Raw genomic sequence first — 24,000 nt, forward strand, 5'->3', positions numbered from 1 at the left:
TTGTTCTGACTTTGGGATACTGTCATTTACTGATCTTGATTTCCGGCTATGAAGCCATAGATACCACCTCACTAATTGAGGGAGAACAAAGAGGCAGCACTGTGTTCTATATACGGCCGGACTGCAAGAGGTCTCCCTGACAGCAGAGAGAACCTGGCGCATTAAGGATGTGTGGGGGATTAACTCTGACTCTTTTGTCCCTGGCTGTGGGTCTGCTTCTCTGTGGACAAAGGACTCTTTGTCAACTCCTTCCTGACCTTTCTGATCCTTGTGCTAGCTCAGGTATGTTGGAGGATTTGTACCATGGTACATAAGTTATAGTTAAACAATGGCCTCGAGTGGTATATTTGATTTACACGCGAGAGTAATCTGATAAACCACGAGGCGCAGCCGAGTTGGTTTATCTGATTACTCGAGCGTGTAAAGCAAATATACCACGAGAGGCCATAGTTTAACTGGCTTGTACTATGTTTAGAACTGTACTACTATGTTTAGCTACTTCCTGTCATGCTTCTTCAATGAATATGCTTATAACTACTGTTTGACGTCACTGTTGCTATAGCTATGCAATGAATTTGCTATCTTTTTAAAAAGCGCGATGGCTGATTCAAGCAAGCGTCTATGATTCAAGCAAGCAATTGTGAAGGCTGTGTTTCTGCATCTTTATAGAAGGCACTTCAAGAAACTACACTGGTGCTACTTGTCTACAAAGAGTGCAAATGTACCCGAAAATATCATTCCACAAGCCTACTGTACTGGCCCAGTGCAGTGCTGTCTCTTTAGTCTGAGAAACACTTGGCAGTCTGGACCCTTCTTACTGCTCCTGGTCCCATGCAGCAATGCAATAAGCAGGTTGTGACAACCAATGTTGAAAGTTGAAAAAAAGCAACACAAACAAACCAGTATCGTTCGGTTCACGGAGTTCTTCCAAATTTGCCTCCTTTTTGGAACTATTCATCGCTCGAACTTGGCTCTTTTTATGTTGACTAAAACATTAGTAGACCCTTTTTTGTATTGAATTCTCTCTAGCTCTAATATTGATTGAATTGAGTAGATCTAGTGTGTCATTGTTTTAATTGAAACAGTGTGTCAAAAAACCCAATTTTGTTGCAGCTGTACATGTAGTTTGACCACAAGCCACGGTATATGGCTGTTATACACTAGGGTATAACAGCCATATACCATGGCTGTGGTCAGACAGGTTGTATAAGTAGTATAAACTACAACTGAAGCCTTTGATCTTTGGTGCAACCATAGTACAATAAAAAAAAAAACGTTCTCTGCTATGAATACTGAAACTGAACAAAAATGACAGGGTTCATCAGGTATGCACATATTAAATCATAGTCTCATGCATCAGCCGCCCTGGGCCTGAGATAGTCCGTCTGAGCACTTTAGTCTGAACTTTTTTGGCCAGGTCGGAATTCCGACCTGACCAATCAGATCAAGGATTGATAAAATTAAAGGAAATAAAGAATGACAAAAAGCGTATGCGTTCTCTACAGTAGGATGCATTTATAGCTGGCGCTAGTCAGCCTAACTGTGGCTACTGTTAGCCAGTCAAGGAGCTATAGTAAGTTGAGTTGACTGCACTAGTGCCGTGCAATCTTTTTCTTGTTCTTTTAGCAACGTTCTTGGAGCAAGTCAAACAAAAATTCATAGCTGCTAGTCAAGCGTTTGCGGCTGACCTTTTGCATGGGTGGCCGTAATTGAATTATTCTGGTTTTGACACTGCGTAATTACAATTAACATTCCATTGTGGAATGACCTTTAGACTAAAGTGGTCAGACTGACTCTCCCAAGGCAGGCTGATTCATGAGACTAATTAAATCATTGCTGATTGATAGCGGAAATTAATTTCTGTGTATAGCCACGAGTTGGTTCGTTGAGTTTTAAAAGAAGAAACTTGGAATTTATTTGTGGGATTTAGATCTATTTCCTACACACGCACACACGCACACACACACACACACACATGCAACAGATCTGGGGTTGTGGAATGCAATAATTATAATGTGTCGATCAATTAAGCCATCAAGAGAACTATAAGAATTATTCTCATCATGCTACTATTACTGTGCTAGCCTCGTTCCTAGCCTCGTTGTCTCTAAAATAACGCTAGGTCGCCAACTACGCCTGGTATTGATTGTATCTGGGCGTGGTTAGGAACCAAAAAACAAAAGCAGAGAGATTTTGCAAGAACAAGACACTTTTCGACAAGGGCCGGCAGTGTTGGCCCTACCTACTAGCTTGTATAGTCCATCACAAAGGGCAGCAATTGATAGCAAAGAGTCTTGCCATACCATGTTGAAAACTAGACAAAGATGTTTCTTCATTCCGAGAGGTGCTTGAGAGCCTGGGCCTATCCTGCGAGGCCTTCTTGCTTCAGCAAGATAATTTATATGTTAGTCTGAACAACCTTAAACTTGTGTTGCATAGCGAAATTATGACAGGAAACAAAATGTGAAGAATCTCTGCTTTTGTTTCCGGTTCCTCAGATACAATCATTACCAGGCCGTATTTTTCAACTTCAGAAAAATTGGCCTGGGACTGAGGCTATAATTCCTGCGCTGGAAATCGTACAGGAAAACGGTGCTAGTAAGAGCAACTAGTAATTGCACGGTGCCAAGCCATAATTGGACTGGGTTTTCCGAATAACGCTGCAGCTAAGAATGCTGCAATGAAAACTGTATCATAAAAAATAATGATCGGCAATATATCCACATAGAGTATGGTCTCTCTCGTGCAATAATAGGATTCAAAACAAGCACTGGCATGCATGATACATGGTAAATAACACTAGCTTCCTTGTGCAATCTAGATAACATATGCCATTGCCCATAATTATGGTTACACTCTTAACTTAATTATACTAACAAGCCAAAGTGCATGAAGGAATTATATGTCTAGACAGCAGGCTCACAGTAGTACCATGTTCCTGTTTTCCTCAATGCAGCTACCCAGGTTCATGATATTGACGTAGCCTATTTTCCTCCCTCCCTACTCCCCCAAAATGAGTCGCCTAGCGACAGTGGAGGCGAAGACAGGAAGAAAAGGGGAGCTACCAGTGAGAATCGAAAGCTGTGGCCAAATGGAGTCGTATATTACACCTTTTCAAGCAGATTCAATGGTAACTGTGATCGTGTATTGCGTTATAACTATGCTTAGATCATGTTTGCCATTAATACTGCAATCTGATTGGCTAAAGGAAGTGTTCTATCTAACTTAGAAAATAGCAAAAATTAGATAAATCTGATTGGCTAAATACTCATGGTTGCTATGATCTAAAATGCTTAGACACTGTTTAGGAAGTTTCCACACGATTTAGAAGTCCTCAGGGCTAGTAGAACCCTCACTGCGTTTGGGATACTACAACCAGCCCTTGGGCTTCTAAATAATGTAGAAACTTCCTAAACAGTGTCTAACTATTATTTGTACATTAACAAACCCTAGGGGCTTGTACAGTGTTGTAGTTGGGAGCATAATCTACTAAGACCATCTCAAGAACGAGTCCAAGGTTCAGTGTATGTATAGTACCTGCCAATGCTCAATTATTTGGGGCAAAGAGCCTCTCATCCCCTTGGAGTAAGAACTACAAACATGAAGCTCTAGTCTAGTGATTCCAAGAGTTGTTTGTGCCAAAAGCTCAGCTTACACACACATGCATGAACAGAAGGAAACATGTGTTGGCTTTATTCTGTGGTTTCTATAACAGCACTTTGTTGTGCTCTTCAAAACCTCCGCTATTTGTGGGTGTAGTAGTGGAAGGAGTAGAGGTAGTCAACTGGTGAACCACTATGGGGTGTTATCTGTGTCAAAATGACTATGACAATGTACACACGCGTGCATTCATATGCACGTTACAATATGCATGTCAATATGCATATGCACGTTACAATATGCATGTCGACATCCAATATGCACGTTACAACATGTATGTCAACATGCATATACACATTTACAGTATTATGCTGCATGGGATGTCAATAATTATGACCTCCGGCAGCATAATTATATACGCTTACACCCAATAATATGCATATATATGTCCATATAATAATGATTGGTATATAAACTGGTTGGCACACACAACATTAATTGTGGATGACTCCTCCACAAGACTCCAATTTGAGCTGGAAAAGACGCCGCAATAATTAGTTTGTTAGTAGGTGTGACATCAATTATGCATGCGGGGTAAAAATATAAGCCTACTCCACATGTACCGCCACATGTACCGACACGTGGAGAGTGGGCTTCTAAATATAATCTGCCCTCGTGGGCTACTCTCCAAATCTGGAGGCGAGAAAGATAAGGAAGAAGAAGTACCGACAGTGTATCAGACTCTAGCTAGCTAGTTATAGCTGTGATATAAATGGCTGACAAGATTACTCGCGCCAACGAGATAATATAATTTATTGTGCTAGTCCTATTATATATAATGAGCACTTGTACTTTGACCCAATGACCACATAATCTAGACTCCACCCTTTCTGCCTACAAAATTACAGTGTAATTACTCTCAATAACCGGATACATGCATATTGTGATGTGTACGTAATGTGTAAGTATACATGCACATGCCATAATTATTATTGACTTGATAATTGTGTAATGTGTAGATATATATATGTCAACGTACGTGTATATGCATGTTGTAATGTATATATATATTATGTTGACATGCATGTTGCATGCATGCATATTGTAAGGTGCTATGCATGTTGCATGTATATTGTAATGTGCATATGCATTTTGACATGTATATTGTAACGTGCATATGCATTTTGACATGTATATTGTATGTGCATATGAATGCACAGTGTGTGCATTGTCATAGTCATTTTGACACAGATAACACCCCATAAACCACCACTATGCTGTCCATGATTTAATGCTGTTGGGTTGTGACATTTTGTATGATGTAAGTGCATTTTATCTTAAAATAATGAATTTTAAGGATTTGAAGTCAATGAAGGCCTGACAGGAAGAATCCTTAAAATATGAACTAAGCGGAAAGATAACAACATTATGTCAGGATAATTCGACCAACTGAGCTCATATGCTGCACCTCTTGCAATAATTATCTGCAGCTGCTGAGAGGAGACAGATACTGGAGGCAATGAAGCATTGGGAAGACCACACCTGCATTAGATTCAAGCACCGCTCAAACCAGCCGCACTATGTCAACTTCTTCCCAGGAGCAGGGTAAGAGCTTTGTATGGTTCTCTATTGTGTAAGATTACCATTTATGTGTACTACAGTGGATTGCAGTGCACTTGCAACAGAAAATTGCCAAACAGCAAAACCACCAGATATGAATTTCATTACCAATAGTAATTCTAAGCTCAGCTTGCACAATTAGCAGAATCTCATTGAACATCTGCTTATTCCTAAACATAATTATACAGGTATGAGCAAATTGAATCTACAAACTGGGCCCAGGGGATTAAATTCTTAAAAGGTGCTCAGTCATACACCTCCATGCGATTATATAGATATTCTCAGGGCACTCCTATTAGTCTCACTCATAGATACCTACAGAATGGATACTTTATGATAGCACTCTTGAAAAGCTTAAGTAGACTAGAAATGCATGAAATACATTTCAAGAATGCTTGACTGACTATACAGTGTACAAATGTCATGCATGTAAATTACGTTCTTTGGGGGGGAGGGGGCATGCCTAGAGAGGTTCAATGAGTGTCTGCTGAAAATTGGTTATTTTCAGTTGGCTCTATGCTTTCTACCTGTAATAAAGTAGTACAGTACTCTTGGAAAAGTTCAAGTAAGCTCCAGAAAACTGATAATTGGGGCGAGCGAAGCGAGTCCCTACCTAGTCTTCAACGTTGCAATTTTGTCTGTATGTATGTATGTATGTATGTATGTATCCATACGTCATGGACCGGCACAATGATTTGCTTTTGGGACTCATGATCCTTACCGACTTCCACGTCGATGTTAATAAAAATTAATATTGCATCCATCTTGATGAAGTGTCGAACAAGGAACTGTATGATCGTGTCACAGTGAATGCCAAAGTATTGATGGTTTCACCTAAGGCCCAGATATCAGATGGGCTCTGGAAACAAGATGTTCATATCGCAGATTCCACGACATCAACTAAGCTAATTCTTTTTGAGAACAAGATTGATTCGCTTGTAAAAGGTGAAACATACAAATTTGAAAACATTCTTGTCAATGAGTTCCAGCACGAAAAATATCTTCAAGTACCTCGCAACGGGTCAACAGGGACAAAAATTGAGGAACTGCCAAATGTTGTGGCCCATGATGATGTCCCAGACACTTTCCCAACTGTACCATCAGCTGAAATTGTAGGTGTTTTATCACTCGACTCGTATATCTCATGTCTCAACTGCAAAAGTAAGATCACCATCTCAACTGACACTACAGGCAAATGCAACAAATGCTCATTGATTCAAAGTCTTCGTCACTCCACAAAGCAATTGAGAGCTAAAGTTATCATAAGCACACCAGGTGGAAACTATCTTACATTGGACGTATTTGGCCAAAATGTAGCAGCAATTGCTGAAATAGATGAAGCCGAAGTCACTGCTGACAACCTAATCTCTGCACAGCCCTTCTCATGTTCTTATAATGGTACTGTCATGAACTCAGTTACGCGACCTTGATAACTACCAGTGCGAATGTAAAATGCTTCTACTACGTATACTAAATTAATAACCTTGAATTTAAATACAACATATTTCTTTTAATTCGTAAAACAAGCATGTTTTCTTACGCTCGCCCCACAATGTTCAACATTCTCCTAGTAATAATTTATCTGATTGTGGTTTTGCTGTTGGCAATTCTCTGTTGCTAGTGCAGCAATCCACTGTAGTATGTAAGTATTGTCATTGACAAACCAACAAATTAAGGTTATGGTCAACCGTTTGCTCATTAATTATTCATGAGCTAGATCTAGTGATCTTTTCCAGCTAGAATGAGCTGGAAGCCCAGCTGAAACGCAGTAGTCATTTCATGGCTCGAATAGACATTTTTACTATAAAGCTTAGGTACAGTCTACTGTAGCTTCACTATATGCAGGGCGGGTAGAAGAGGTATTTCGAAAAAAGGCTACTGAAAGCTCATAAGAGGCTGTTTCCTTGGCTCTGGCCGCCATTTTAAGTGGAGTTAGTCTACATATTATTATTTTGTGAGAGTTTGTTGGCCTGGAAAGAAAAAAACGCTTCTACACGCCCTCCAGAATGATAAGAAGCATCATATAAGACCAAGAACACAGAGCTAGAAGTGTTTTTGGAAGTTTAAAATGACTACTAGTTTTGTGTTGTTTCTAGTAACTTGATGATCGCTCAGAGCTTCCACTGGAAAATGTTTTGAAGACTGATTACTTGTCATACAGGATGATACACCGATATATTTATCATGTGTGTGCTTCAAATTTTTATCATGGCATTTATAGTTTCACAAAAATCATTATAAGAAAGTCATGAATTATTCATGAGCAAACTGTTTACCGCAACCTTTAACAAGTCTTGGCTGTGTGTATTGTTCAGTACCATATAATTGTGAGATTGTTTTACCCTCAGCTGGTGTGTCTATGAACCACTCTTAGTAGCAAACAGAAGATGTAATAGTGCACAAAGAGAACAATAAAGGGCCTTCCTGGTGATATAGCTTGGCAACCCTACTAATTGCACAAGTTGTGTGGGCACTTCCATGTCAGGGGGTACTTTTAAGACTGGGGGGTTGCTGTTTGTCCAAATTCTAGTGGGCCATTTCCAGCCAACTTCCTGCCTTGTTGGGTTTCCATAATATAGCCAATAAACTTCTTGCGAAGGGAAATACAGCGATCACATTACCTTTCCTCTCACCCAGGATGCTTCCCATGCATCCGGGCTCTGTGTTTAAAGGTTTCCTTAATATACCTATCCATTTTTGTGGTGAATATACCAGTGGATGATCGAGTTCTTGTTTCCTTTATCCTGCCAGTACAATGAACTCACTGGTATTAATTGTCATGTTCTCAGTTGCTGTTCCTATGTTGGGAGAATTGACTATGGCCGTCAACCACAGGGAGTTTCGATTGGTCGTTTCTGTTTCAACTTTCACCCAATTGTGCACGAGATCAGCCATGTTGTTGGTTTCTGGCACGAGCAGAGCCGACCGGACCGTGACGAATACATCGATATCATCGAAGGGAACATAGTCCCTGGTTATGAGACAAATTTCCAAAAGATTCTGTCATGGCGGATTTCCTCAAGGAGTCGGTTACGACTACAACAGTATCATGCACTACGATTCCAACTTTTTCTCTAGAAATCCCTCTGTAGACACCCTCAGGGCAAAGGACCCGTCCATCCCAGTGGGAAAGCTCGAGTACTGAGCAAGTTGGATATCGAACAAACAAATCAATTGTATACGTGTGGTGAGTTCTGTAGTGGGCCAGACGTTGGGTCTGGGTGTTTTAATGGTGGTTTAGTTTGTGCTGCTCAATTTTCAAAACTGTCACTGTCACTTGATATCCCTACTCTGCACTAACTACTGCCCATATGTATGTGTCTGTAATAGCAAATCCAGACCTTTCATTGAGCTGGTTTCCACCACTTGAAATATGTCTTAATTTAATTGGTGCGTACGTACTGCACGTAATAATATTATGCTATTGTGTGTACGATACCCCATACAGTACGAAAAACATGCCCCCGCCCAGTGTGATCCTTCTTCCTCTGCCCACACCCCCTCCATTCCCCACCGTGCCCTACTCCTGTGTCGAGCATTTGACGGCTCTGAAAGGATCATTCCAGTCTCCTGGCTACCCACTCTATGAGCACAATACGGACTGTGTCTGGATGATCAAGGTTGTCGATGGTTACACAATTCAGCTGATATTTGATCCAATTGAATTGGAAAACACGTACGTTGCACATGTTACAGTGTAAGCACTTGTTTTGGCAATTTGGAGCCGGTAGGATCATTGCCAAATAGCATAAGAGGAATCTGCTGTCCCACTAGAGAGAGAATTTCATATTTACATTATAATGTACATGTACGTAGCAGTTTCCTACGTATGTCATGTACTTATAAAATTATGTGCTAGACAAAAGAACGTGTAGTAGTGCATAGCATCTTCTTCCTATAATATTATAGTAATTATCTAATATGCAGTGGCATGCACTTATGAGGTTGTAGCTAGTGGGAGGAAATTTCTCTAATATGACCTTCAACTCTTTAATTTGTGATATCCTTACCAAGTATCAGTAATTTTCCACTGGCTTCAAGTCTCCTTTGAAATATAATTACACCACCTGCGTACACAAATTGTTTGTGTGTGTTTATTCAACCTCCCACTTTCCTTTCTGACAATTTGGTGAACCTTACCGCGTCCTTAGCCATTGCATGGCTTCACGAGTGCATGCACTGCTTATGGTAGATCGACATGTGAGGACATAGTTATTGCATGCTTTCCAATTATTAGCTGGGGATTTGTTTGGATGTTTTTGAATTCATTACTGCACTAAATATAGTGTAGATACATGTGTACTAGCTGTCATGACATGCGTGTCATTAAATTGGTTTGTGAGTTGGTTTAATGCATGCCTGTAATCCTATATGGACAATATTACCAACTCATTGACACCTTTATATATATATTGGAATTACGTAGCAGCTCACAATTTGTTCTGTATAATTATCTATACTCCTAATCTGATGACTTGAGCGCTGTAACCCTAACAATCTGTATGACATCACACATCTTGCTTGCTTATCCTATAAACTAACCCTCTCATCCAGGCACCAGTGCGTCAAGGATTACATCAAAGTGTTTGATAATCTCCATGGAAGCGGGGACGGCCAAGTGATTTGTGCCTATTACAATGTCTACAATTACAGACTACAAACAAACACAGCACGGATACATTATCACAGTGACCATGACAACGATCAATCACGCACACTCACACCACTCGTTGGATTCAGGGCCTCTTATAAAGTCGTAGGTAAGTCAGCAATATGACTTCGTCTACAAGTTAAATGTGCATGTTGTATGTGTACGAGATTGGTTTCGTGGATGCTCTACGTGTTTGTTTCTTGGTTAACTCCAGTCCTCCATTTTAATCTACATGACTTGTACCTTCGATAATTAAGCGCACACATAGTGTAGTAATTAGTGTTATGTGTTATAGGTATACTCCTCAGTCTGTCACACACCCCTTTGCTTGCGCTGAATCCCAGTAGGGAGTTGTTTACAGTTAATACATGTGGTTAATTTGTAATGATGACTGGTGTGTATTATGTACACTGTACGTGATCAATCAGCCAGTCCATTGGGACATCCCACTAGGACCTCCCCATGGTAATGTATGCACACTCTGTTGCTAGGCCACGCACCCATTCAATTGAGTAGACTTTGAGTACATGTTGGCCACTAAAAGCCAATAAAAAGTGGGTTAAAAGCGAAGCACCCACTTACGGTGCTTCCTAGCTTGTGGTAAGGAAAACCTTTCTATATATGGTCTGTCTTGTTTTTTATTGTGGACAAACCCATTTGCACTCCCTCACAGTCTGCTCACAGTAATTAGTACCTTTTCATATAACGTAAACACAGCACTGATTCCCAGAAGTACATGTATATAGTCATATATGGAAATAGAGCTGTAGGTTTTTCCCATTAATTTTCTCTGGTTCTTTCACATAGAAATGCCCAGCCGCTGCATGTGTCCTACATCCCAGCTAGTAACCATTAGCACACTAGAGCCACGTACAGCCATAGCAATGATTGTCTAAGAACGCTCATTGAAGTATAATATTATACAGTCTGTGTTTTGCTCTGTGCTGCATCCCTCTCACATCAAATAGTCATAGCAATTGTCACTACAAAATTGTGTGGAACTGCATTATTCGAGACCCATTTGCAATGTTTCACAATTATGCTGAACTAGTTAACCGTCAGAACAAAAACCGAAGCATGTAAATGTGGTGTGTTTATAGCTATTTTCTTTATGTGAACTTAAAAGTGCTCTGTCAGGTTCCCAATTTGCAATGCTATGAAAGCATGATCAAAACTCTGAGTACGTATAGGCGGAGAGAAACCTAATCTCTTGCATAGATAAAAGTATTACTGCACAAGCAAACTATGACAGCCACAGCTATAAGAGAGACTCAAAGTAGTCATATATGGTTCTGTACAAAAGGTGAATACGTTTTGGCTTCAGTTTATTTGTGAAAGTGTTTGAAAACTTTCCTTTGATGATATTCGATGTTCAATATTTCAACTTTAATGGTATCTGTTGCATGCTGTATTTTCAAAGGTGAATATGCTGTAATCAATGATGTAGTCTGAGATATGTCAGGATATGACTTAATACCATTTTGTGTTTGCACAACGAAGTGTTCTTATGATCTTATGAAATTACATACCATGTTTCAAATATGATTATTGGTGTGGGCACGTCATATAGTCGAAGAGTTGCTGGGCACTTGCAGTTGCTATGAGATACCATATTAGTATCTTTAGTGATTTTAACGACCAGCCAAAAAGTCATATTACCTTGGCTCATTTTCCTTGCACCAGGCAGAAGATCATTCAACAGTTCCTTAGTTTCGTGGAAGTGAATACAGTTGTCATGTTTGGCTAATCTTATCATGTATATATTGTCACACCCACCTAAGAGTAACACGATAAGTACATGCTATAATTTGTTATCCTAACCAATAGTAACTTTATACATTAGTCAAATTTGTGTTTCTAATTTATACTACCAACGGGTACGGGTTTCCCTGGAAGCTAACATGAACACCTTGAATGCACTAATACTGAACTCTCCATGCATTTGATACGTGTCATCGTTACATTCACACTTGCATGCACTCTCTCAGATATCGACGAGTGTGTGTATACACACTGCTCTCACAGCTGTCGCAATCTTCCCGGCTCCTACGAGTGTCGATGCCCTCGGGGCTTCTTCTTATCTGCAGATGGACATAACTGTTTTGGTGAGCTAGCCGATTCTGTTTTGAGAGCCCTTCTTAATGGCCACCCATATCTATAACTATATGAATTTATAGACTTGTACTGGTTGTTTAGCAGCATTGCTAAACTTGATGCATTTGAACTCAAAAGGTGCTTACGTAACTACTAAGTATTCTACCATGCACAACTAGACCCATATAATTATAAAGAACTAGAATAGAGACCATCCATTTCTAGGAACCATGACTCATTAATTCTTGCTTACATATTGCCTGCATGCATGAATGCCATTGTGTTCCACTGAGGTAACTGGCATTGCCGTTACAAAGAATGTTGTGTCCCTTCCATACGTGAGGTGTGTGCATGGGATGTGGTAGCCAGTAGGCTCTGTAATAATAAGTGGGTTATTAGCATCATTACAGAGATATTTTCCAAAAAGGAATATCATGTAACAAAACAGTAACTATAATAATTATGCATGTATACATAATTATTGTCGTGTATATACTATATTTATGATTAATTGTTGTAGGGTTTGATAATAACACCTTGAGTCTTTTATATTAAGAGCAAACAGTGATAGCATAGAATATAGCAACTCGATAGCAACACAACTTTCTAGATAAGAGCACTAGTTTATCACATGATCTCTAATGATGTCATGCATAGTTCAATAGTCCAGGAGTCCGTGTCCTTACACCTCCCCTGCAAGCTCCTCAGTGAGTGTACTGACGGAGGAGCTTGACAACCATACAGGGTCAGAGTGAAGGTAGGAGGGGGCCTGCTTCAATCGTGTGGAGCGACGAGCTTGTATCGGGCGAGGGGCTTGCAGCGATGGGGAAGGAGCTTGCAGCAGTGGGGAAGGAGTTGGTGGAGGGTCAGAAGTTCCTCCAAACACTGAGGCTAGGATTCTCTTGCGTAGAAATCGTCTGTTCCGTACGAGAACCCGACCACTTTGTGTCTTCACGAAGTACCGCCTGTGGTGTCCTAGGGCAACAACTGTGCCTCCACACCCACACACACACACAGCTGATGTACTAGTGTGGCTCACCTGGCCTTATAGATGTCCCACATCTTGGTAGCTGGGTTTTGTATCGCCACTCGGTTTCCGATCGGAATTTCTGTCAGTTCCTTGGCGTGCTGATTATAATATAGCTGGTCTTGCGGCCCAACGTCGGTGTGCTCGGGATCGCTTGATTGTTGCCATTCTGGTGCGAATGATTTTCGGTGAGCTGGGAGGTGGTCTTGTACTGGTTGACCTAGTAGTTTCTGGGCCGGGGAGAGTCCATCCTTTCGTGAAGGGGTGTTCCTGTACTGCAAAAGTGATCGAGATAGCACGTTGATGGAGCGTCCTGCCCATGCAGCAGAGATTAGCTTTTTCATCGACTTAACGGTTGCTTCTGCTTTGCCATTGCTTTGGGGGTAGCGAGGGGATGATGTCTTGTGTGACATCCCCCAATCCTTGAGGAATGCTGCTAGTTTGGATGATGTGAATTGCGGTCCTTCATCGGACCATATGACGTCCGGTATGGCTGTTCGACAGAATTGGTTTCTGAGAGCGCCAATGAGCTTTTGTGTAGTGGTGTCTTTCTTCATCTCGATGACGTCAGGCCAGTCTGTTTTACAATCTACCATGATGAGGAACTGGTCGCCCCCATATGATGCAAAGTCCACTGCCAGTTGCTGAAACGGTCTGTCTGGGGTTGGTTTCGCGATTAGGGGTTCTTTGGCATGGGGTGGTAAGCGATCTTGGCAGTGACGGCATCCATCGACAAAGTGTTTGATGTCCTGGTCAATGTTGGGCCAATAGATCGTCAGACGGGCCCGTGCCTGTGAGCGTGCTATACCCTGGTGGGCTTCATGTAGACGGCTGAGCATCGTTGTACAAAGGCTGATCGGTACGAAGAGACGGCATCCATAGACTATAAGGTCATCGTCAATGCTGAGGTGGTGTTTAATTGCCCAAAATTTTTCCATTGATTTTGGCAGGAGGTTTCTTTTGTTCGGGAAACCTGTTTGAATGATGTTTTTGAGGCCTTGATACTCTGGGTCGTCGTTTGCGTGTCTTCGCAGCTCCTGAAGGTGTAAATTTTCTGACTCCCAAGGGTCTTCGTTAGATGCTCTAATCTGTGATAGAGATGGGGCTTCTTCAAAGTGGAGGTCATGCTCTGCGAGGTCGTCTCCTGTGTCTGGCTTGTGACATGGGTGGCGGGACAGGGCATCTGCTGCAAAATTTTGGGCACCTTTCAACCAACGAGTTGTGAAATTGTAGGCCATTAGGCGAGTTCGAAGATGTTGTAGACGAGGGTTTTCGATTTCGTCTAGGCGATGGCTGTTGAGGATGGGGACCAATGGGTTGTGGTCTGTAATGACTGTGAAGTGGTCACGTCCAGAGAGGAAAACATGGCATTTTTTGGTTGCCCAAGCGATTGCGAGGCATTCGAGTTCGATGACAGCGTACCTACTTTCGGTGTTGGTGAGGAAGCGAGATCCTGCCTGTACTGTTTTCCATTCCCCGTCAGAGCCATCTTGTTTCTGCATGAGTACAAAGCCGATCCCAAGAGTGCTCGCATCTGTGTACAGGTGTGTTTCTTTCTTTTGATCAAAGTAGGCAAGGGTGGGTGCTGTTACTAACATCTCCTTGGCATGTTGAAATGCTTGGTCGTGATCGGGTGTCCACAGGAAATCGTTGCGAGCGCTCAGTAGAGGACGGAGTGGTGCTAGTACTTCCGCTATGTTGCTCGTGCTGGCTGCCAACTGGTTCACGAGACCAAAGAAGGACCGTAGGTCTGTTCGACTGCTTGGTGTCGGGAAACGAGAAATAGCATTGGTAATGTCGTCGCTGATGGTGTATCCGTCAGGTGTTAGGATGAACCCTGCAGACAATGCTGTCGTTTGGCAGAACTTGAATTTTTCTCGATTGAGGGAGATGCCTTTTTCTTGGCAGCGACGAAGTAACTCCCGTACATGAACGATGTGTTCTTGCTGATTACTGTCGAAGATGATAACGTCGTCAACAATTTTGCGGAAGTTTTGCATGCCTGCTAGTGCTTCATCCATGCGTCGGTTATAGTGTTCACTGATGGACAAAATCCCATAGGGGGCTGCAGGTACTTAAAGCGCCCGAATGGTGTGATGAAGATAGTGAGGTTTTGGCTCTCCTCATCAAGTGGGCACTGATGATATCCCTTGAGTGCATCTAAGACGGTAAAGAGCTTAGCCTGGGTCTGTGTTATGTCAGCGACAGCTTCTGCTGGTGTTGTGGAGGGATACCGCTCTCGTTTCGATAGGTCTACGCACATGCGTATTTTGTCGGAGTTCTTCTTTGGTGCCACAACAATGGGTGCGCACCAGTCAGAGCTATGATTTTTTGATCGACGAGCAAGTCGATCTCAGCTTTCAGTTTCTCTCTGTATGCCAGTGGGATGGTGCGTGGTGTGCTCACGCAGAACGGTTTAGCGTCGTCAGTGATGGAGATATGGAACTGTTCTTCTGGCATGGTACGAATTTGTTCGTCGAAGACGGGTGAAAATTCCAACATGAATTGTTCCGCTGTGGGTAGCATAGATGGAACATTCGTAGGTTCAATTGTTTCGACTTTCGTGGATTCGATTGTTTCGACCTTCGTGGATCCGATTGTTTCGGTAGATTCGATTGTCGTAGATTCGATCGTTTGGACAGAGGGCATCGGGTTAGGGTAACAGTTAGGTAGGATGCCGAGTTTCTGTGCTGTGGCCCATGATATGATGGTGCCTGAGACTGATTTATAGATGTGAATGTCTGCTTCGGTGTCCTGGCCGTTGATCTGGAATTGGACTCCGGGTAGCTTTCCTGCTGGATGTAATAGTGAGCCGTTGACTGCTTTTGGTGTGACGTTGGAATCTGCCAGATTATCTATGTCCTCGTTGAGGGCATGTACTAAGTCTGGCCCTGCTGCGCAATTGTCTGCTCCCGAGTCAGGAAGGACACTAGTGTAAGTTTCTCCATGGCAGGTAGTCACTTTCATTCGAATCGTCGGGGCTGGTGTGATGGATCCAGCGTTTGCGTTGGATAGTTGCAGGAATGGGAGTTCCGAAGTGCGCAGTGTGTTGGCCCTCGGGGATATGGCTGGTTTTTTTCCAGAAGGATGTGGCTGTCTGCAAACCGTACTGAAGTGGCCAACTTTGCCACAGTTGCGGCAAGTTTGTCCCTGGGCTGGGCAATTCTTTCTGCCTCCATCGTGTTGATTTTTACCACACCAATGGCATGTACTGGCCGGGGTGGCAGGTTGATGTCGTGTTTGTCGTGTTTGTAGTGCGCAAAGTTCGGTTGCACCCTGGATCTGTGAGCGGGACTTCTTTACTGCTTCCATACCACGACACTTTGTTACAGCTTGATCTAGCGTGAGGTCACTAGCTCGTAGGAGTTCTTGTATAGTGTCGCCATCTTGTAGACCTTCGATAATTTGGTCTCTGATTGCTCGTTTGAGGCATTCGTTGTTACAAAAGTTACAAGTTTTTGCAAGGTCACGTAGTGACACTAGGAAGTCGTCGAAGGTTTCGCCAGTGAGTTGATGTCGCTGTCGTATAGGTTTCTTCTCTCGATTGTTTCATTGATCTGCCCTTCGACATGTTGCTTCATTGCTGCAATTATCAGTGCTTGGTCATTCTTCTGGGCATCAGTTAGTCCTAGATTGTCTACCACAGTGAGGGTCTCTCTTGAGAAACAAAGTTTGAGTGCTTGTACCTGTTTTGCCGCTGACTCGTTGCCAAGGCCAGATAGTTCTCTATAGGCAAGCCACTGTTGTTGCCAGGCAAGGAAGTCTGTCCCTTTATCTGTATCGAAGTCCAGTTTCGGTAGGTCACTGGTACGAAATGTATATGCCATATTTGCTGATCCTGATTTTATTTCGGTTCTTTCAACGCTATTTATGTAGCGGGTTGTTCACAGCGCCATGTAGGTTTGATAATAACACCTTGAGTCTTTTATATTAAGAGCAAACAGTGATAGCATAGAATATAGCAACTCGATAGCAACACAACTTTCTAGATAGGAGCACTAGTTTATCACATGATCTCTAATGATGTCATGCATAGTTCAATAGTCCAGGAGTCCGTGTCCTTACAATTGTCACAGTACATGAGCTTATCTCTTTACACAGACATGAACGAGTGTGCTCATAAATGTGTCAACACGGGAGGTTCCTTTAGTTGTGGGTGTCGCCCTGGTCGCATCTAATTGGAGATATAGGACGAGGTTACTCTGCTAGCCTCGATTACAGGCCTCTCAAAATACATTGTTTTGGAATCAAGGCTAGGTGGCTACATTTTTACTAGGATACCACATAATAAAGTCAACGCAACAGTCCCTAATTTTAGAGGTCAGAAAATTGTCTAATTGGAGAATCACTAAAAATACGGTCTGTAACTCTTTCAAGAAGTAGTTCAAATTCAATCATCTATCAGCACTCTCTGAACAATTTTTGCTAACTCTTAAAAGGTTGCAATGGTATTCCAATTAGTAAGCACAACTCTGTGGCATAGCCAAGATTTTTGGAAAATTTGGTTGGGACGTGCTCTCTTAGATTGATGCTAGTGCAATCTGGAGAGTCCATTGTTATAACAATGATAAGTACCGTATTTACTTGATTAAACGCCTAGGCGTTTATTTCCTAGCAGCATCTGTAGAGGGGGCGTTTAAACGAGATGGGCGCTTATTCGAAACGGGCATATTGTTTTGTCTACTTCAAACTCTTGCTCATCAGCAGTTATTACTCTTCTTGGCTGCTGCCACAGCTCTCAGCTTCAATCTCAAGTCGTAGGAGTGATGTTTCTCCCTCTGTGTCCTCTCTGCCATCATAAATAGTATCTATTTATTCTATGCTGCCCTTGTTTCAGCTGGTTCCACGTGCTAATTCAGCTCCACCCACAGTGCCACGCCCATACAGGGGTGATTATTTAAGAGGGGCGTTTATTGACAAAAGACAGCTTTACTGTGGGCGTTTAAACGAGATGGGCATTTAATCAAGTAAATACGGTATGTACTTTGTTAATGAGCAATTACATAATTATTGTACAACAAATTAAGTGGAGTAAACTAATAGTATGACTGATCAGCAAAAAAATAATTGTAGGCGACGAGGGTGATGGAGCAAACTCATGTGTAACTTTTTGCACTGGAATTTGAACTGTTGGCATCCCTCATGCATTCAGCACCAAGACTCCAAGCTATGCAGCAATGTAACTAGAATTCACATACATGATTGTATAGTTATCAGCAGAGAGTAGTACAGTACACCCTCGCTATTCCGGCTCTCTGAAGTATGGCCACCTCGATATACCAGCCATTTGGTTTTTGGCACGGATTGCTAGCTAGATGTTTACTGCACATAAAATTAGTCATTAGATTCGAGGTAAGGTCGTTTTTTAGCCGCAGCTATTTCTAAAATACAGCCACCTCGCTATTCCAGCCAAGCTGCACTGTCCCAAGGGTGACCGGATTAATTAACGAGAGTCTATACTGTAGCTGTAGTGTACCATAATTATAGGCTCACCTTGACCTTGTTTGTCTCTTGGTGCATGGTATATAGTCTGACAAAAAGGTATCTACAGATTGCAGAAGGGCGATTGGCTTAGTATTAAACTATCCATAGAATTATCTTTTTAAGTGTGAGGCTCTAGTCATGCACAATAGATCTTACGTGGTCCTATAAAGCCATATGATCCTCCAGATCCTGGCAACGATATAATTGGTCCACCCTTGCAATAAACGGTCCCCCCTGAGAAACTATAACCAATGAGAGTCAAGGGCGTAGGGAGGGGCAGGCCTTTGGGGGCTGGAGCCCCCCTTCCTCTGCAAAAACCACACTAAGAGCCCCACCTTCTCTGATGACTGTCTTCAGCCTGGGAATTACTGGTATAGATTAGTGGCAGACAAACAGCATGTCCAAGAGCTATATAGCTCTATACTATACTAGTAACTTTGATTCTTCAGTGTAACTATTAAAGCTAGCTAGCTATTAGTAGTATAGCATGCACCATTTAATTGAAGCATGCGCAGGTGTGCTATTTCTTGCACATGCGTAATGCACTGTGCAACTGATCAATAATCTACCACAGAGGTTGATTGAGAGCAGCAACTATGTCGCAGAAACTGGACCATTATTTCTCAAGCGTGAGTCAAGGCCAAGCTCTAGTGCCAGTTTACCAAGCTCTAGTACTGCCAGCCTGAGTACTGATGAAAAGCCAGCAAAGTAATTGATCAGCTACATTATCATATACATTGTACATGTAGTTAGCACTGTAAATATTAGCATTGTTTCATGCATATTAATTGTTATTACAAGTACAACAAAATTGTAACATCATAAATCATTACAAGTACAACCAGACACTCTTGGTACAACAACTATTCTCGGAAATGAGTCATTAATTAGGAGGTGTGGTTTCCGCTCTCCGCGCCAAGTGGAAGGTGCTTCACACCCTTTCAGCTCAGCCCCCCTTCCTCAAATTCTGCCTACGCCCCTGAGAGTAGGCTGTAGCAAGCTATAGCACGCGCTATAGCTAGGCTGCTTGCATGCACATCAATAAATCTTACGTGGCCCCACCCACATTTCTTTGCAAATATTATGTATGCCTACGCCACTGCAACTTGAGAACGAAGCACTACTTTAAAAGTCTTACTTGCACTTCAATACTCATTGAGCAGCTATAGATAGCAGTCTAGACAGACACATACGCTACACAAACGCACCGTACCGTCTATCTCGCTTGCGCACGTCGATGCATAACTACAAATATTTTTCACAAGTGGATTGATACAGTAAAACGGACTTCTATACAGGTCACTACTGAAAATGGCAACAAAGAACACATAGGATGTGATCATTTCGTCAATGCTGGTGGACCCTGGGCTTCTCAACTGGCTTTGATGACTGGAATTGGAGACCCCACTCACTCTAACAGAGTCATGCGTGCCCCTCTCCCAGTGAAACCACGGCGACGGTATGTGTTTGTCATAAAATGCCCGGATCTCATCACTGAAGAATTCCCTATGCTTATTAATATTGATGGCACATATTTACGAAAGGAAGGAGTACAAAACACTTTCATATGTGGAGTGAGGACCCCTGAGGTATGCACATGATAATAAAATAATTTCGTACTAGGAAAAGGGTCCAAATGCTAGAATTGTAGTTTGTTCTATCTTCTTTATAGCCCCAGAACATAATTATGCAGGAGCCATAAATTATATCTGAGACACCAGGCTTCTTAGTAATTCGACTGACAGTACAGTTGGTTTATATCAGCTTTATGCACTTTATGTACATGCATGTAATTGAAAATAAAGATGTACACATACGTAGAATTTCCACACCGTGTGTAGTGTTTCCCCCAGATGAGGTGCACGTACATTATTTTTCTTGCAGCACCTGGATCACGATGACCTTGAGTTAGAAGTGGACTATTCACTGTTTGACGAGTATGCGTGGCCTAGTATTGCACACAGGGTACCGGCATTTGAATCTTTGAAGGTGACAGTCAACATACTTTGTGTGCTTGTACATTGTATGTAATACAGTGAGTTGAGCCCCTATCTTTGGGAGTAGACCTTCCTTGTCCATATCAGTAAAAAATTGTCCCCATTTATGAGGTTAAAAATGATGATTACCATTTATATGCAAAAGGGTTCGAGAAGCCTCTTTTGTATAGGATCAGCCTGTGCAGTTACTAATTAATTAGCAAGCGATCGTATTTATATAATCAGGAGCACATTACAGTCTCGGGAATCGCATCTCATGCAAATTTGCAAAGCATGACCTCATATGCAAAACCGCTAAGTGGGTGATGATCATCAGCGTGCGTGAGCTGACGGTGCACTTTTACCAAGCATAGGTCAATAAAAATGAAAATCTACAGCTAGCTAGTTAACTATAGGCCTGGTAGTAAGCTCTCTCTTCTAAGAACCCCAGTAAGACTCCTAGTATGTGTTAGTCTAGGTCTAGCAAACTTTCTCTTTACATGGATATGCTCCTCTTTTAGAATTTTCTGTACCTCACCAATGACAGTCTCTTCCATGATGTATACCAACATCCATCAAAGACCTAGCTATTCCCTTTAGCTCTTTTTGGCTCAACCTAGCTCTCCTGCTGCTGCACTACACAAAATCCGTTCATAATGATAATCACATGCAGGCTGACCGCGGTCTGATTTCCACACCCATGTAGAGTTAAACGCTCCTTCTGTAATGTGCTCCTGGTATAATGAAAGCACTGTGGGTGCTGATGCCTCGGTGGAGCTACATAACATAAAGCATAATTATAGCTTTTATATACACATGATGAACATTTTTGCATTAATTTTGCTACATGCATTCTCAAAGAGTGGGTAATGATCAACCATGATTGTTAAACAATCGATGCCAAAAGTTTAAATCTAAAACTAATGGCTGCATCAGCAGGCCTTTCAGCTTTCTTCTCACTCTTGCAGCTATACCAATAGCTAGCTAGCGTTCTAATGCAGAGCTATAACTACTAAGTAGAGTAGCAACACTCGGTAAACAAGTTTGGCTATGTGCTCTTCTGAAAAGGCTGCAATGGCATTCCAAGTAAGAACGAAGCATTATTTTTCAAATCCATGAATTAAAATCCAAGAAAATATATGACTAGAAGCCTATAGAAACTCTTACTTGCACTTCATTGATCCTTGAGCAGCTGTAGCAGTCTACACAGACACAGACACAAACACAGACACAAACACACTACCGTATACCTCGCTTGCGCATGTACACCGAGGCATAATAATTGATAATTGATAGAGCCTCTCTTTGTCTGTTTGCAGTTGCAAAGTGCTTGGACTGGTTACTATGATTACAACACTCTGGATCAAAACGCAATTATCGGGAGGCACCCTGTCATTAATAACTTGGTATTTGCCAATGGCTTTAGTGGCCATGGCATACAACAGTCACCAGCTGTAGGTAGAGCAGTTAGCGAGATTGTTTTAGATGGTTGTTCGCACTCTATTGATCTCAGTAGATTTTCCTTTGAAAGAGTTGTGAATGGTCAGCCATACAAAGAAAAAAACATTGTGTAAGAGAGATTTTTTTATACATATTCTTACGTCAAACTTCATTCAGATGTGTCTTTAATTTTTGTGTGTAATCTTCACCCTAACGGTTTGAATTGGGAATGGAAGTAGTTGAACAATGCTGAGTGGACATAATTAAAGGATTTCGAATGCGAGGCTCTCGAATTGTGACATAATTGTGACATCATTATAGATCGCAAACGAAACACACGCAAAGAGCTATAGTGATGACACACACTGTATCCTTGCTGTTTACGTGACATGCTATACATAATATATCCCTTTGATGATTTCACTTCCTAGCTAAGTCGCAATTTGCTGCACTAATTATAACAGAAACCTAATATTTGCTTCCATCCACTCATTCAGCTGCATGTGGGTTCCAACTTAGAGTCCTCGACCATAATGTTATAGAGCTTTGCTTGCATGTCTGTCTCCTGCATGCCTTATATATATTATGCATGTACAAACCTTCTCACCCAAAATTGACCTCCCAACTAGGTACATCTACGGCTTACATATTAGTACTATGACACTTTCAGCTTTTATGAATAGTATTTATAATCATGCATGCTTCCAGTAATTGTTTGATCAACAAATGTGAATATTGCTACAGACTGAATAAAATGTTAGTCCTCTAGCTTTTCAAATTGTGCATAAAATCCTCTGAACGATCCTGGGGAAGACACCTCCAGAATCACAGTCAAGATACTTCCTATCCCTGGGACTATGTGATCGGTACACTTCTCTCCACACATCTTCTCAATCAATTGACCCTCACTTCTAAATCCATCGTACACCGCAACAGAATTAGATGAGTATTGCTCACTGTTGGGAATATCAAAATACTTGAAACGAACTTGAGCGGAACCGAAGGTAATCCAAGTGCATGAAATTGTACCAGTGATAGGGACTGAGGGAAGATTAGCAGGTCCGAAACGTTGACCCATCGGCATGACTCCACCGCAAGCAAAGTTTCCTTGAGGGTTGGATAGTAAAACAGGGCAATTTGGAGTGGGTGGTGGTAGTGTAGTTGGGGCAATGGTGGTTGGAGGTGTAGGGGGTCTAGTATAGTTGGCCTGGTGGTGGGTAGGGGAGTGGTTGGATCTGGTGATGTCGTGGCTACTGTAGTTGGCCTGGTGGTAGGTAGGGGAGTGGTTGGACCTGGTGATGTCGTGGCTACTGTAGTTGGCCTGGTGGTAGGCGGGGGAGTGCTTGGACAGACTATCGTGTACTCAATCCTGAATCCCGTACGTTTTGGTCCATGATATGGTCCAGCAAAGAAGTATAGTGTGGTATTGCCAGTTGCAGTGATGAGAGAAGGTCTACCAAGATCACAAATGGTGTGAATTAAGCCGGTAGTATCGTGGATCTTCAAATAATCTTTGGGACAGTTTTCAGTTGTTTTTCCAGCTATCCCAAAAGCTAAATCATCAAATGTGAGGCGAACATTGCATCCTGGAGAAGGAACTTGGATGTTCCATTCACAGTTAAAATTTAAGGGATAGGTCGTGGGCCAGGCAGGTGTTTGGAAGCTTCCCGAGGCACCTGTGAAAAGACTTGGCCCACATATAGTAGCAGGTGTGGGGGGCTGTGTGGTCGGTGTTGTCGTGGAAATTGTGGTCGTTCTGGTTGTGGGTGGAGGGACAGTAGTTGGAGTAGTAGGGGGAGCAACAGTTGGTGGGGCTGTGTATGAAGTAATGTATTAGATCATAATTATAAAAGGATAGAAATGGTTTTTCTAAGGCATCTGTATAGCTGGTCTTATGTGTATAAAAATAATTTCTGCGAAACACGAACGAATGATCAAATGTGGGATCTCATTTGTTTACCGCCAACATATGCTAAACAGATCATTGTATAACTTATGTGTTCCCTCTATCCCACACACACCCACACTCATATGCATGGGAAATTGTATATACTAGTGCCCAAACGATCTGAAAACATGTACATATTTAGTAATGTCCCTAGCTTACA

At 42.0% G+C, this 24,000-nt stretch overlaps 4 protein-coding genes across 6 annotated transcripts in view; 1 reads left to right on the top strand and 3 right to left on the bottom strand.

The window, feature by feature from the left end:
• The window catches only part of LOC135333685 (bone morphogenetic protein 1-like), a 48,811-nt gene that overhangs the window by 11,383 nt on the left and 13,428 nt on the right, over positions 1-24,000 (bottom strand). The window lies entirely within an intron of this gene.
• Positions 1-24,000, bottom strand: part of LOC135333663 (tolloid-like protein 2) — a 78,559-nt gene that overhangs the window by 5,141 nt on the left and 49,418 nt on the right. The window lies entirely within an intron of this gene.
• Positions 36-22,319, top strand: LOC135333771 (bone morphogenetic protein 1-like). 3 transcript variants are annotated; one of them, XR_010394042.1, is made up of 11 exons: positions 37-282; positions 2,957-3,130; positions 5,091-5,205; positions 8,010-8,407; positions 8,669-8,896; positions 9,775-9,980; positions 11,860-11,976; positions 19,051-19,184; positions 19,775-20,065; positions 20,361-20,465; positions 21,772-22,319. XR_010394042.1 is itself a non-coding variant. In XM_064528804.1 (4 exons), the coding sequence occupies exons 1-4, from the start codon at positions 168-170 to the stop codon at positions 8,296-8,298; spliced, it is 693 nt and encodes a 230-aa protein (XP_064384874.1). In that variant the 5' UTR covers positions 36-167; the 3' UTR covers positions 8,299-8,401. The 3 variants fall into 3 exon arrangements, 1 of the variants encoding a protein (XP_064384874.1); XR_010394043.1 differs by lacking the exon at positions 19,051-19,184 and having other exon boundaries at positions 21,772-22,316; XM_064528804.1 differs by lacking the exons at positions 8,669-8,896; positions 9,775-9,980; positions 11,860-11,976; ... (2 more) ...; positions 20,361-20,465; positions 21,772-22,319 and having other exon boundaries at positions 36-282; positions 8,010-8,401.
• On the bottom strand, positions 15,237-17,494 carry LOC135333748 (uncharacterized). Its single transcript, XM_064528779.1, has one exon. The coding sequence runs from the start codon at positions 16,302-16,304 to the stop codon at positions 15,246-15,248; it is 1,059 nt and encodes a 352-aa protein (XP_064384849.1). The 5' UTR covers positions 16,305-17,494; the 3' UTR covers positions 15,237-15,245.

The sequence above is a fragment of the Halichondria panicea genome, chromosome 3 (assembly GCF_963675165.1).
Source record: "Halichondria panicea chromosome 3, odHalPani1.1, whole genome shotgun sequence".
In the NCBI taxonomy this organism is placed as follows: Eukaryota; Metazoa; Porifera; class Demospongiae; order Suberitida; family Halichondriidae; genus Halichondria; species Halichondria panicea.